At 37.3% G+C, this 15,043-nt stretch overlaps 1 protein-coding gene across 6 annotated transcripts in view; it reads right to left on the bottom strand.

Moving 5' to 3' along the window:
* TECPR2 (tectonin beta-propeller repeat containing 2) overlaps positions 1 to 15,043 on the bottom strand; it is a 42,187-nt gene that overhangs the window by 2,301 nt on the left and 24,843 nt on the right. For 4 of the 6 annotated variants that reach the window (XM_086892196.1, XM_086892197.1, XM_086892199.1 and 1 more), the window contains 3 exons: positions 12,605 to 12,753; positions 1,316 to 1,457; positions 191 to 340 (listed from right to left, as the gene is read on the bottom strand). In XM_086892196.1, the coding sequence (XP_086748322.1) occupies positions 191 to 340; positions 1,316 to 1,457; positions 12,605 to 12,753 (441 nt within the window). Of the gene's footprint in view, positions 1 to 190; positions 341 to 1,315; positions 1,458 to 7,911; positions 8,016 to 12,604; positions 12,754 to 15,043 lie in introns of all 6 variants that reach the window. The other 2 variants (XR_015287775.1, XR_015287776.1) reach the window with 2 other exon arrangements.

Below are 15,043 nucleotides of genomic sequence, written 5' to 3'. Positions count from 1 at the left end.
ATATTTGGATCTGTTTTTTCCAATTATACTCAAAGAAGGTTTTTACTAATGTGACAAAAACACCCTTGGTGAAACACAGTGTGTGCCGCTCTCCCTGCTATGACTCTGTATGGTCAGCTTGAGCACCATCAGGTGGAACTCAAAGCAGACATCACAATGTTTTGGACAGACTGATGCAGAACCAACTTGCCTGTTAAACGTGAGACATTCCCAGGAATCTTCTTCCAGTAGTCTCCTGCAGGATTCTTGTCAGTGACGCCGTATCGGCGAGCAACATCTCCATTGGGGCAGCGTGCCCACACAGTCCTGGTACTTAGAGCCAGCTGGCAGGCCTGCAAACCTACAGGGAATTGGACATGAGGAGGGAATAATCAGGCTTTCCTAGACACTAAATACACTTGCAGAAAGTACTTTCAGAGCAGACATCAAGACTATAATAGTTTTTATATATTCTTACATGAAGCACTGGTGAACAAAAAAGCTTCTGAACTGCAGATTTGATACTCCCTGCATCTATTGACCATAAGGCTTATCCCAACATGGATAGAATTTGTTATGTGGCCACAACCACAAGCAACATCCAATCTGAGGACCTTCATAACATGCTTTTGGAGCCCCCACTGTATGTGACTAGCACATGGGAAATAAGATAAAAATTACAATCTTAATTTGTCTAAAAATGGTAAATATTACAGACATTGTGGACTCTTGCCCCCTCTTCACAAGAGTACTCTGCAACCAAGTGCCATGAGTTAATGCAGTGACAAATTATTTAAAAAGCAGAAAGCATCAATGCACAGTTATTTAGGAGGAAACAAATAAAATTTAGTTTTATTTAAAGGCAAGGAAAAAGTGTAATTAGCTAATCCACAGCATATCCAGCACACAGGATTAGTAGAAAGATATGCAAAATAGTGTAAGGTTTTTGTTACCCACATCTAGGTTTAAACCTCATGTGATATCACAATTAAATACAAAACCCCACAGCACAAGAGTCTCCCTACTGCTTCAGAATTCTGCTTTAGTTTTAACTGAAAGGGAACTCTACCACTTACGGAGTGGCAGCAGCCTGAAATAACACAACAGAAATTCGTTTTAAAAAAATCGTATTTCTCCTAGCCAGCTACTCAGTGTTTTTAAGTAAAAACAAGGTCCTCTTTAAAATATAACCCTAATCAAACACTTGGTTGCAAAAAATAAAATAAAATTTAAACATTACTCTCCAATTTAAAAAGCAACAAGAAAAAAAAATAAACAAAACAAAAACACTGAGAAAATGGCAGAAACAAGAAGGAACTGATGCATTAATTTTTACCTGGTACATGTTCCCAGTCAGTGCCTACAGGCATTTCATCTGTAATTCCAACTCGTACGTGGACATTCCATTTGCTATCAATTGCCCACAACATCTGATCGTTTGGACTTGAATGAATGCTGACCAAGTTGATTCCTACTGGCTATAAAAATTAAGCACAGTATTTAAACTTTGTACTACTGTATCTTTGTACTATTGTAGCATTTGTTTTTCACAGAAGTACACAAGAGAAGTAAAATATTTACCAGATACTAAAGACAGGGAGAAATGTAACTGATATTTTACATGCTATTGTACAAAATTATCCATTTTCCAAGAACTTAAGGTCTTTGTAAATACAAAAGGAACATGAATGAATGTATCATTACTGATAATGATATTCATATTTAATGTTCAGTATTCAGGTCTAATAATGTTTGCTTATTTGCTTAACCACTGCTATTCCAATCAGAGTTTCAACTGCAAGTTGGAAGAGGGAACTCTTTCAATGAAATGCATAAAATGCAGTATTTTCCTCTTTGCCTGACAGAAAGTTTTCCTAATACTATTAAATCTGCACTTTATTTCTAAGTATATTCTAAAGCAGTACGTTTCTACAGTCTGCATGTCTCCTCTTTGCAATGAAATGATGATCTGCCTTCTTGCCTGTAGTCCACTCTACAGGAATACAGCCATGGAGCTCAGAGCAGAGCAGTACTACAGCAGCCATACCTGCAGGAGAGGATCCACAACACTACCCACTGGCAAACACAAGTGAAATACACTTCCCATTCTACTCCCAGGCATGTCCTTACTCCACCTGCTTCTACAGAGATTTGCTTTAACTACTGCTCAAAATCAGTGGTACTAACATAACATCACGATTTTGTAGCAAAATATGTCATCCAGTCAGGTTGGATGATTGCAAGTATCCTGCAAAACATGTACTGTCAATAAAACATGGATTATAAATAAAAAACTTCTTCTCCACACCAGCCTAGTAAAGGCAGAAGACAGTATGATGCCTGAAATATATCATCTCCTCACAAAGCAGCGCTGCATTCCCTGCTTCTGCCTCATGGCATAAGCTGAAATTCCAGGCTGCTAAACAGAAGAGCAAATACTCTCTGTATGTATAAACCAAGGTATACAGAAGCATGATGTGCACTACACAACCCAGTCCCAGATGAGCCTTCTGTGTACATAACAGTTACCTGCTTTGGTTTTGCTTTTAAAATGCTCGTGCTGACTTGGGTCTGATCAAGCTACAACCAAGTCTGACTTGCACCACCAAATCAATCCTGTCTATTCAGGTTTCAAGACCCTTGACAGGCTGTCTTTTCATGTTTTTCCTCTCATTAGCTGTTTGTCCTCTGTTGGAAGCTTGAGGCTGGTATTAATCAAGTATTTACCTGTGGTCACAGTAAATTTACAAGTGGCTGCAGTTTGGATACTTAAAAGTAAAGCCACTAATTGTCTTGAAAAGCACTGACTACATAGAATACATAGCTGCTTAGCTACTTTCAGACTGGTATTAAACTACTGAACAAAAACCTCAACCAACCAAAAAAATCCAACCCAATCCCCAAACAACAATCCACACCAAAAAACCTCCAAATACATCCAAAACCAATCGAGCAACCCATCAAACACCCAAACCACACTAAAACCAAAACACCCCAAAACCCCACACCATTTTCCCATTTGGACTTTCTGCCCCTTTGCTGGAAGTGATCCTTACTCCTGGCCCAGTTTACATTTCTACCCTCCATTTTTTATTTGCTTCTTTCTACAGCCACCTCGGCTCTCATTCCCCACTTGTCCCTGCTCACCTCCCCACACTGCTGCCATGGGGCAGTGCCTCACTCCTGTGCAGCTTCCTGCTCTGTCACATCCCTCACCACACTTCTGCTCTTGCAGTGCCATGTTTTCATACAAGGGAGCTGAGCAGTTATTAGCTTGTGCAGGCTGAAGTACTGCATGAACAGGAGACTTTTGCCTTTCATCTTTTATTTATATTTTATTTTTTACAATCCACTTATCTCCTTCTTACCATGTTCTTCTAAATAGCCACCCCTTTCCCAGATTTGAAAGGTGACTTTCTGTCACCTTCCCCCCATGTCCTTCACACCACAAACTGACAGGGAGTCTATCTATGCTCTGCAATACACTTCATGTTCCAACCAGGGTCCATCCCAAACTGTGTCTGACACCTTGGTGGGACATTGTTGCTGAACTGTTGGGATTTGTGCACCTTGCTCCCCACTCTCATATGTCAGGATGCCATGCCTCTCTTCTACTGTCATTTGTCTAGAAGTGAATTCTCTGAGAAAGAGCTGGAAGAGTATTTTCATCCAAGAAGACTTACTGAGTGCTGAAACCTACTACCTAAGCCCGTGCATTATTACATATTTACAGGTAGTAAAACTAAGAAAAGCAGAGGAAACACCCGAAAGAAAAGCCACAAAAGGAGCTGCATGAATCTCAGCTAAACTGCTCCTGATACCACTGCAGGCTGAAGTGTAACCAAAGCAATTACTTCTACTCTATTCTGCACCACCAACACATCTAAGAAACAATTGGCAATCATCAAATTCAAAATAACATGTTTAAAAGCTTAGCTAAATAGTCTTCTCATTCTTTGCTTTTCTAAGTGAGTTCATTTTGTACTTAAGTTTCCCTACCTCCCTGGGTATTTCACTTCCAGCTTCTCTTCCTTCTTCAGGCTACTCAGCTCTTTCTGATAATCTCACGTCAATAAAACAATTCTCTTGCTCCTGCTGCAAAGGGTCCAGGCAATTCCTCTACCCCCCAGCTTTCTGCTATGGAACAGCCAGTAAAGAATCCAAACAACAGGACACATAGTGACATCACGATATACAGCAGCTTTTGGCACAAAATAGGGACAAGCCACTGGAAACAAATACAGGCAATTCTTAGAGCTTGTTGCAAAGGTTTGAATTCTGGATTATTTTTTACCCAGAAAGCAGCCATCTACAATAAGAAGGTACTCTTATGGCTACCAGAGCAAAGTGGATAAAATTAATCTTAAATTTTCTTGACTATTTTCTTAGAACAATCATGCTGATATTATCTCAGATATCTCCCATTTTCACTAAGTTTTAATTACCATAAGCATGCTTTAAGTATTTTTGCAAGTTATGTAACACGAAAATCTCTACAGCTGTAGTTAAAGGTTAAATAGAGTTCTCTCACAGCACTAAAGAAACATATCTCTGCAAATTCATAAATCTGCTGATAACATTTCAGAGACTGATAACTATGAAAATTGATAAATTATTTTAGCGCAGCCTTTACTCAGCTGATTTAACTTCCAACAGCATTCATGAGATTTATATACCTTGACTGTGAAACATGTTCTATTTGTAATTTATCAGAGAATCTGGAATTTTAAAGAACCTTGCAGCAGTCTCTCAGCCTTCCTGCTCTGAGCCACCAAACTCCATTTATACAATTATCTACAATATAGTCACCACTTGAGAGATCAACCTATTATGGATCACTCATGCATCCAGTGCGATTTGATAAAAAATTGCAGAACATCGTTTTTCTTTTAGTTGGGGTGGAAAACATTTCTAAACTAAAAATGTCAGAAGTCTGACTGTTTTAGCCAGTCAGATCTGAATGCAGATGCCCCATCCTCCGGTCTTGTGCCTTGGCTACAAACACCCCAGTCAATCCCTGTCTTTTGATATGATGAATTTCCCTCCAGGACCATGGACTGCAGCACTATCAACTATGCCCTTTTCAACATTAAAGGAATATGCTAAGAATTGTGGATATATTTGTTGTCCACTACAAACAAAAACAATGAAAACCAACTTGCCATATGTTTGTTGTGAAAACGGTGTTGATAAAATGAAATAAACTTGAAGGAATCACATAATAGGCAAATTGTAAATGATATCAAGAAACAATGTCTATGCTAAACATACTAAAGTTATCAAGTTGTCCATTAGCTTTATAATTCTGTGTGAGTTACTTCCTTTTTTTCTGCAAGCCACGGAGACATTTCAGTGTAAGAATTTAACTTAAACAATAGTATCAAACAAAATCCGAAGTAAAAACTAACATATTCCTCCACCCACTCTTCCCTACACACTACTCAAGTTTTGTCTTACTGGTCACAGCTGAACCCAAATGGTTAAAGTTCCTTGTCAAGGAAGAAAGGGCAAACACACGCACACACAAAAAAGGCACGAGAACATTTTCCACGTCACTTTTCAGGAGCACAGAGTCCATGTACCAGCAAACCTCCATTATCTCTGTTCTGCTGCAAATATCCAGGATAAGGAAGACTAAACATAACATTATCAATCTGTCCCAGCCGAATCCTTTTTGTAACAGGTTGGTGGCTACATTCAGCACAAATGTTCTCCTTGCCTTCAAAAGGCAAATCAGAAACACCTTCACCTGGTCCAGGCCAGGCTATAAGAAGGTCACATCAGGCATTACTTCTCACACCCTTGAGCATTATGAGTGTATCAGACTAATCTGACTGTTTTCATGACTAACAGCATCCAGACGCTCCTAATGAGGATAACAAAGAAAGAATGTAACTCCGAGAGACTCTCCCCCAATACATATTTACGTATTATCACATAGGCCTATTTACATATTATTTTCTGAGTTCCATTTAAATGAAGGTTATAAATCCCTTTCAGCATTAGCCAGCTAAATTAAGTGCTGTTTTCTCTGCAGAGAAGTTCAAGACAATATACAGGAGCAGGAAAGATGAATCTATGTTTGGTCTTCCTTGATGCCATGTGTTCTTCAGTAAAGCTGACATTAAAGTGTAAAAAAAAAATAAAATTATTATTTATTGTCTGAAACTGGAGCATTCTTTTCCTCAGAAGCCTTAGAACGACAACAGGACCCTTTGCCCCACTTTCTGCCTTTAGTGAATAAAAGGGACAAAGGCCTTAGTTGGGTATTTCCAACCAAGCAGATATCTACTGTGCTGTCTATGACTAGCACAATCTGGAAGACAAAGCAAAGCCAAGGAGAAAATCTTTGACCTCTCCCTTCTGTTAGCTCTAATTTTTTATTCCAGAGTTGGTTTTTTTGCAGAAACATGGGAAAGACAACAACATACGGTATCAAATCACAGAAAAGATCAAACCCGTGCAACATCTCAACATGTTCTTAACAGAACCATAAAATACTTCAAAAATACTTACTACAACTTTCCCTAGAAGCAATTTAAAAAAATAAATAATTTAAATTTCATGTAGCCACTTTAGAGACTGTACAAACTTCAGGCCTACTCAGGTTTTGCCAACTGTTTTCTGGTCACATTGTTTTATAACTAAGATTACAAACTGTAATGTAGGAGATAAGCCCTCTGTAATTACCACTACAGATATGTTTAATAACGTACTGAAGAACCAAACTGTTAGGAGAATAAGAATTAATTATTTACAGAAATGTGTTTTAAATAAACACTAAGTGCAAATTTCCAGGAAACACAACATAATTTAACACTACGTAATAAAAACCTTGTATAAGCAAAGCACTGAGTAACCAAGGCTTTTATTTTTTTCATAAACACACCTTTAATGAGCATCAGCGAAACAACCTCTCATGTAGTCTATGCCTCTAAAATGCCCCTCTTTAGTTTTAAAACTTAAATATCTTACCAAGGAGAGACAGCATTTTTGCGGGGTTATAGGGAGGAGCCTTCAAGCTCCTAATTCAAGCTCAAAGGATCTGATGTGTCCAGCAGATGGGGTGTCTCCTTATTCTGTGCAACCATAGCTCATACTTGCTAAATCATGATGATCATTCTCTACCCATGAATTTTCATACCATGGCACTTTTATTTTTTAATATAATAACTCTGAAAAACTCTCAAAACTGAATGACAGTTGTGGTTACTTTATTTGCCTAACTGAATGTTAAATATACTTCTTCATCTCTCTGAAGAATAATTAAATATCTAACTCTGTGTTAACTAACCAAAATATAGGAATATTGGAAGAGTTGCAGGTATGAGGAAGTTCCAACTAACGACCAAACTGTACTACGAAAACTGATGGTTCTCTTTCCTACAATTGTTGTTTCAAATGTAAGCCAGTCTCATGAAAAAGCAAATACACCACCCTGAGATCAAATTTTGGAAAGACATGGGAGGATTGCCCATTGAATTTTCTGTGTGTACTCCACTTTGAGCACTTTCTGTGATCTGGAGCTTCTGGTGCTGATAACAATTGCTATCTCCCATGACAGGCCACACGCACGCTTTTCTGAACATGGTGATAGCAGTGCCTTAAAACAAGTATCAGAAGACTAAAACTCCAAAGCAGCAAAATACAGTGAAATATAGTGACAGCAGTTTTCTTAAAAAGCAACAAGGAGGAAGATAATAAGCACTACGCTCAGCAATGGAATCAGCATGAGGCAACTTCAGAACAAATGCTGAAATTACATTTTTTCAGCCTCTAAAAGCACCTTTTATGTAACTTACAATTACTTAAGATAGGCATGCCTGTGAAGAATAGCGCAGACTTGAACTTAAACATTATGGCATTCTATATCAGCTAAACAAAAGACACAGCTGCAGAAGCTTTGATCTCCTATACATATTTGCAACCCACCTTGAGACAGCTGCTCTTATTACTGGCAAACAGCTTTTCTCTACATCATCTTGTAAAGTGCAGTCCTCCAGGAAAATCTTCTCCCTATTAATGTCTTCAGAGGCCTCACATGAGTGAAGATATACAGAACAACAGACTAGTTAGTCTGGTCTAGAGACTAGGCCTAATGAGTGTATTACTTTTCCAACCTTAGCAGACTTAGGATAATTAAAGATACTAGCTCTGAATCTCATCTTAGCACCCCAAAGCAGAACTCATGGTAACTCAGAAGATGTCTGTGCAATGGCTGAGTAATGCAAGCTGGTCTGTGCTAGTGAAAACCACTGGACCTGGAAAGAACAGGCATGTGGATATTGCATTGGAAAAAACAGAGACTTCCATGACTAGGATGCTCAGAAGTGATTCATAGGTGATTCTAAAGTAAAAGTTACAAAGCATTTTCAACAGAAAAGCTTTCTTCCCCTCTAAATATTCAATTCTTGAATAACATTTCAGCTTAATGGCAAAATCTTATCTTGAGGACTGCTCACCACTTCCTCCTCTAAGTACCACTTAATGCAGAACTGGCCTTAACAACAACAGAAATCTCACTGAGAAATGCAAAAGCAAGGCAGATGAGGAAGAACAAAGTCCCCAGATCCACATTAACTGTTCTGTAATATAAGCACAATATTGTCTAAATAAAGGAAGGCAACAAAATGAACATGATAACAACCATTTTTACCAAGTCAACACTCATCTGTAAGGTACAACCAACTCCCTACCTTTTCTTGACATATGTTCAATGTAAGGTATTGAAAAGAAGTAAAATGTATCCTGTATTGATTTTTCATAATTACAGATAATTTGACTAAATTTTGAATGGTATTTTTAGGCTACCATTTGCTTCATAGTTTTAATAATTTTTGAATGACTGTGAAAGCATATATACAGCCTTAATTTAGTTTTTTGGAAGTCTGTGTACAAGAAAAAAATAGCTCCTCCTACATCAGTAAGAATTTCTAGTACCTATAAGAATTTCTCTCACCTATGATATCAAGCTTACAGAGACACAATTACCAGGCTGTTTATGGGAAGAACAGTAAATAAAAAGTTTTTCTAACTTGAAACACGCAAAATGCACATGACAATTTTACGGCAAACTAAGTCAACCAGTGCCCATCTGCTGAGACCCTGGGAACTACAAATGATCAACTGAAGCATTATGCAGTAGCCAAACGTTTCCTTAAACAAACCCCTTGTACTTCATAAGTACAAGATATAAGATAAGCTAGTGGATATTTAAACAGACCTCTGGATTTAATAACATCACTTTTTCAATTCTACTCTCTATGAAATTTGGTTACAAATGAACAAAGAGCAGCAATTAAAGTGACAATAAAATGTCTCAATCTATTTTTAGAGTAAGGCTGTTTACAATGAGTAGATGATTAGTCACTCATTACAAATATTTGCTCTGTTTCCTTTAATTTCGTCAGATAAAGTTGTTTATCTGATAGATGCCTTAATGTAAATGTGAGAAGGTGGCTTTTAAGGCCAGTTTTTAAACTGTGGGAAATAAAAATTTCTCAAGATCGCATTTTGTCTCAGCATCTTTTTCAGAAGGTACCAGAAATCAAAATTAAAATGTTCAAAAAAACAATTTTCAAACAGTTCAACTTGGGGGGACCTTTGAAAGCAATTTGAAGACTTTTACCTTTTGATCAAGCGCTACTCTTTAATAATCAAAATTAGTATTATAATCTATATTAATTTTCTATTTTATTTTTAGTTATTGTTCCTTTAGGCCTGAAATTGGAAAAGCATTAAATCATAATAAAGATACACACATATAAAAAGATATTCTATATTATCTATATAATTAATATTTGTATTTCCTGTCAAATTTAAATACAATTTTTTATATATGTAAAAACATATATGTATTTTGAGATATGTTACAACAGATGATAGTTTTATCCTTCATGTTAACAATACAATGGAAAAACATTTTGTATTTCCTGGTATACAATAATTTCATCAAAGCATTTTGTTCAGTTTTGCCAATGTTCTTGAAGCAGCTTCCAAAAAGCTGCTTGACTACATAATTATTTTACTTCTAAGACTGCAGAACCAAACTGATGAATCACAGAAAACAGCTATATATAAACTACTACTGCTCAAGATACTCTTATGATGTTATCAACCACTTCTGAAGTACTGGATAAAATAAAAAAAAAAGAGGGCAGAGAACATTAAATATTATTCTTCATTTCAAGAGATGCTTCATTAGGAAGGTACAGAGGGAAAATTAACAAACGAGAATGGGTTTAGTCTTGATTTAAGAAAAAATACAGCATCACAGAGCCAGAGACTGAACTCAAATTATATTCACTCATTTTAGCATGAGCAAAATCTCATCAAAACTGCAGTCTCTGAATACCTTTGTGAAGTTATGCAAAGATGAATGCTGTGCAACTGCAGCACTCCTTTAAGGAGAAGTGACACCATACAAGCAGAGTCCACAGCTGCTCACAAGCTGCTCCTGAGTCATGAGATCTGGGATAGGCAAGTCATATTGGCTCTGACATTTACTAGGGAATGAAATATCCATAGCTGGTTTTAAATTACATTATTTGAGAGTGCTCCTGTACTGGAAACAAGTGAAAAGCAATTTTGATTTCCTTCTTCAAACAGAAAATGGCTGAATCATTCGCAAATACTTCTTACAATATTTCTGTTGTTCTGAACATAAGAGCAAAGCAGCACGAACTGTGTCAAAGTAAATTAAGGGACAGATAACAGTAAGGTGTTCCTAATAAGCAAATATTATTCACTTAACAGTTCACTCTTCAGACATCATCTTATGTTTGTTTTCCAAACACTAAATTAGCATTTGGAAATACTTTTAAAATTCACATGTTTTCTTATTTTGCATTAAGCCTCTGCAAAAGCATGAAAGGTTGTTCCTTTAATGACTTGTTTCAACATGCTGGAATTGTCTCAAAACAAGCATGTAATGCATATATTTTCATCCTCTCTGTAAGCAGCGTCTGAATTCTTGCCCTTTCATATTGACTCATTAAATTTGCCATGTCAGGAGTTGGCAAGATAACAGGAAAGGGAATGACACTGCTCTGGGTATCAGGTTATAATTTTTGGAAGGCAACATCACCCAGGTTTGTTGATAAGATAATGGGAAATAATTTGATTTTCAACCTTGTTCACTTCCTACATAACGAAGTCACTGCCAAATCCTGAGCCACAGCAAATCCCAACTCCTGTAAACAGCTCTGTATTGAGTAGTTTAATCAACTTCAGTGGAGGAGTAGAGAATCACTTAGTATGGAGAAAATAGCATAGAGAAACAGCTTTTTGGGCTATTATCCTGGATAAACCTTTGGTAAGAAGATACTACACAAGTTCAATTCTCTGTCTCTTGGTAAACTCAGTTTAAATAGAATGTTTCTTCCTCTTTTTTTTAAGAATACTGCCTTTACTGACACCTTCAGTCTCCTCTTCCAGGTTGCCCTGCCCCCTTTGTTCGCAGCAATAACATATTAGAGATTACATCACAAAGACCCACCTGCAGCACATCTAGAACAAGGACTATAATCAAGTCCTTTTTGCAAGTGGTATTGGCACCTATTTCTGCAAAACAAGGTACCATGTCTCCAAAACCACTTTCCCAGTTAAGAATTAGTCATTCAACCAGTGTTGTGCTAATTGATGGGCTGCATATCTGCAGTTTTCATTTCTCTGTTTCCCTGCCCTTCTTTGCTGTTACACCCAGAGATACACATGAGCCAACAACTGACTGATGAGAGATAAGCAGAACTAAAAGCAAATTATGTAAAAACCAAATAAAGAAGTAAACAGATTTACTTCTATTTCTTAATGTATACTTTTGAAAGTACCATGCATTTCAAAATCTTTATGAGAAATGATGTGACATCATAAAATGTCAATCAAGTATGCAAGCATATCCAGTGCTATTGTACTAGACCCGCAGACAGTTCAGTTCAAGTGATTTCATGCCAAGGAGTGAAGAATGAAATCAGTAGTCAGAGGTCAGCTCCATTAGAGCAGTCCCAACCCACAACAGAAATTACTCCCATTTCATAGATTAACTTGAAAAGTATTAGAGCAGCAATGAAAGCAAACACTGTGGTTTGAGGAGAGATTAAAAAAGAAAACAACCAAAAACCAAACAAAAAACAGACCCTAGAGGAACAGATTTTGACAGTTTTCTGTATTTTCCAAATATGCTTCCAGGTTACTTTAGATGGCTTCTTTCAACTCTAATCCTCCCAGCTCGCACAGAGAAAGGATATAAAGTTTGCCCATTCTGGTAACAAGGGAGAAGAGCTGCATTTCTACTGCATGGTTACAAAGCATTGCATGACAAGCAAAGTCCCTGAATTCAGGCAGAGCACCCTAGCAAGCATCCCAGACTCAGAAAGATGAGGATAGAGGGAAGCAAGCACTTCAGCACCATGCCACTTAAGCAGAGCCTTCCCACACCCTCTGCTCTGTGCTGTTTGCCCATCCAGCCTCTTGCTCAGCACACAGAAGGTACTCAGGGCACAGCTCAGTGCTACACTCTACTATAAAACCTGGCTCTACTGTTTTCCATGAATTCTAAAATTACTGTTTTATTGTTTAGCATAGAGCTAAACCACGGGGTTACAAAGAATTGTAATCAACATTTTACCTGTATAGGTGGCTCGATCATTATCCATGCGGGAAGCATCAAACTTGGGTTAAGAGGTTGAGTTCCTACACGGAAATAAATGCCACCATTGGTGTCACAGGCCCAAACATGCTGGTTTCCACAGGTCAAACTGATCAGCTTTACACCACCTAATAACAAAGAGATTATTAGCAACCTGGCATATTCCTTTCAAATTCAGCTAATAATCAGAACTTGTATTTAGACTTCATTGTATTAAACAAGCTTTAAACACAGTCACATAGAAATGATTAGAAGTTAATACAACTTGTGAGAGAATAAAAAAAATTGCTGGATACAATGAACAAAACTAACAGGTAGTGCACATGTGAGAAATTTCTCTTCCAAACCTAAAAATAAATGTTTTAGTCATAGGATTCATAGGAGAGTGCAATTTCTACAGCGTGTTATAAATACGCTATTACAATAATTAAATTCAAGCAGGGAACCATTCCATGACGAATGTTATCAGCGCCTAGACAAACTTTCACATGACCTAACATGAACTCTTCTCTGTAGCTGGCCATGCCTGGAGACTTATAAAGGTGTTGATCTGCTAATACAGTCAGCAAAGAACATTCCTAACGCCACCAGCATTTCAAAAATACAGGAGCATATGGGTTATGCATTTCAGTGTTAACATACCAGTGTCACATCTGTAAATAAAGGAACTGATTTTCAAATGGATTTATATTCACCACTGTACATATTTATTACACCAGTCTCAAATGTGGCAGCAGTATTTTAACCCTGTCAGCACCATAAAAACAAAGCTGCTAAATAAGTGTGTGTTTGAATTTTAGTGTGGTTTTTGTTTGAGTTTAGTCTAGATTCCTGCAAAGACAGTAGAGATGCACACCTGGTATTTTAGACTAAAAAGAACTGCTAGTTAACTGTCTACTGAAACTCTTACTCTTTCACATTCATTTTAAAATAGCCATGTGATGTAATATATCTAACATTTGATTTCCTTTTTTCACCTCATGTTGCACAAAACAAAGCTATGTAATGGAAAACAAGTTCCAAAGAAAGCAGGACTCAAGCTGTACAGATCCACTACAGAAGGACTACTTTGGTCAGACTCCAAAATAAAGACTAAAAATAGGCCTTGCTGGTTAACTGAACATGCCAGTGCTGCTTGGGATATCCCATTCTTGGTAACAGTTCTGTTTCCAGGGATGTGAAATTTGGCAACTAATCTTTGTAAAGTGCATCAGACACAGCATTCCTTAAAGAGAGGCATGGAATTTTATCCCACAGAGTGCAAATACAAAGTATTTATTTCTGCAGAATGCAACATTCCCAATTGTTAGGGCTTGCTGGGGAAAAGAACAGGAAACAACAGGACAACATAGCTTTATCTTTTAATCATCTGTAGTGGTAAACAGATCTCATTAACCAAAATTATTTAGCCTTCTGAATCACAGGAACAGAAATCATCCTATTTCATCCCAAAATTTCCTTTAACCAGACAGCTTCCTATAAAAACCAAAATGACAAAAACTTCTACTCCTTGGGATGAGAACATCAATAGTAACTTTCTTTTGTAGACAGAGGCTTGACTTTGAGCTGAAAAGTCAAAATCTTACTTAAAACCTCATTATTCCTTCTAATGAAGTATGACTCGAAGCAATGCCTTTGTCACATGATACCTCAGCTGTTGAAGTGTTCTGATCCAGACAAGCATCAGGCACTCAAACATGGAATCAGATATCACCTACTCGGCATAGCTGGTATTATTTACGTCTACAGTACAATTTGATATTCAAAAACACAGCCCTTGAGTAAATGTTTAGGGGTTTATCCCTCCTCCCACTTACTGTTTGTATCTTAGGAGAAGGTCATGTTAACCACATTCACCAACTGTTTTAGAGCAAGTAGCATGAACCAGCAGCATTGTTTATTGTTAAAACCTAAAGGTCATTCTACTGTGTTTAGAAACCTTGATAGTAATACAGGAATGCTAATCAAAATAATCTACTGGGCGCTATTCCCAGTACATAATGTAAAAGGCAAGATCTATATAATATTTCAACCTTGATGCTCGTAAACCCCACCACTTCCATACAGAATTCTGAACTGCATTTTACACAAAGTTGCTCTCACCCTTCCTGCTCTCTGCACTTACAGTCCTAATGTTTCTGGAGTAAACTTAAACATATACTTGAACAGTAAGAATAGCTCTCCAAATTCTTCACTCCCATTAGAACAAATAAAGGCTTTTCTATTATAGCCATGGATATGCACTTGTTAAGCAGTAATGTACCACATGCAATTAAATGGAGGGAAAATGTCTACAACATTTTCACATTTCAGTGTTAATCCACAGTGACAGGTACAGTGGAGTGTTTGAGTATTTCCTGACCCTAAATCTCTTCTATGCCACCATGGGCCACAGAGCTGACAGGAATAGCTGAATGT

Source organism: Cyanistes caeruleus, chromosome 6 (genome assembly GCF_971803275.1).
Source record: "Cyanistes caeruleus chromosome 6, bCyaCae1.hap1.1, whole genome shotgun sequence".
NCBI lineage: Eukaryota > Metazoa > Chordata > Aves > Passeriformes > Paridae > Cyanistes > Cyanistes caeruleus.
Note: the sequence above shows the minus strand (reverse complement) of the source record. Positions and strands in the feature narration are given on the sequence as shown.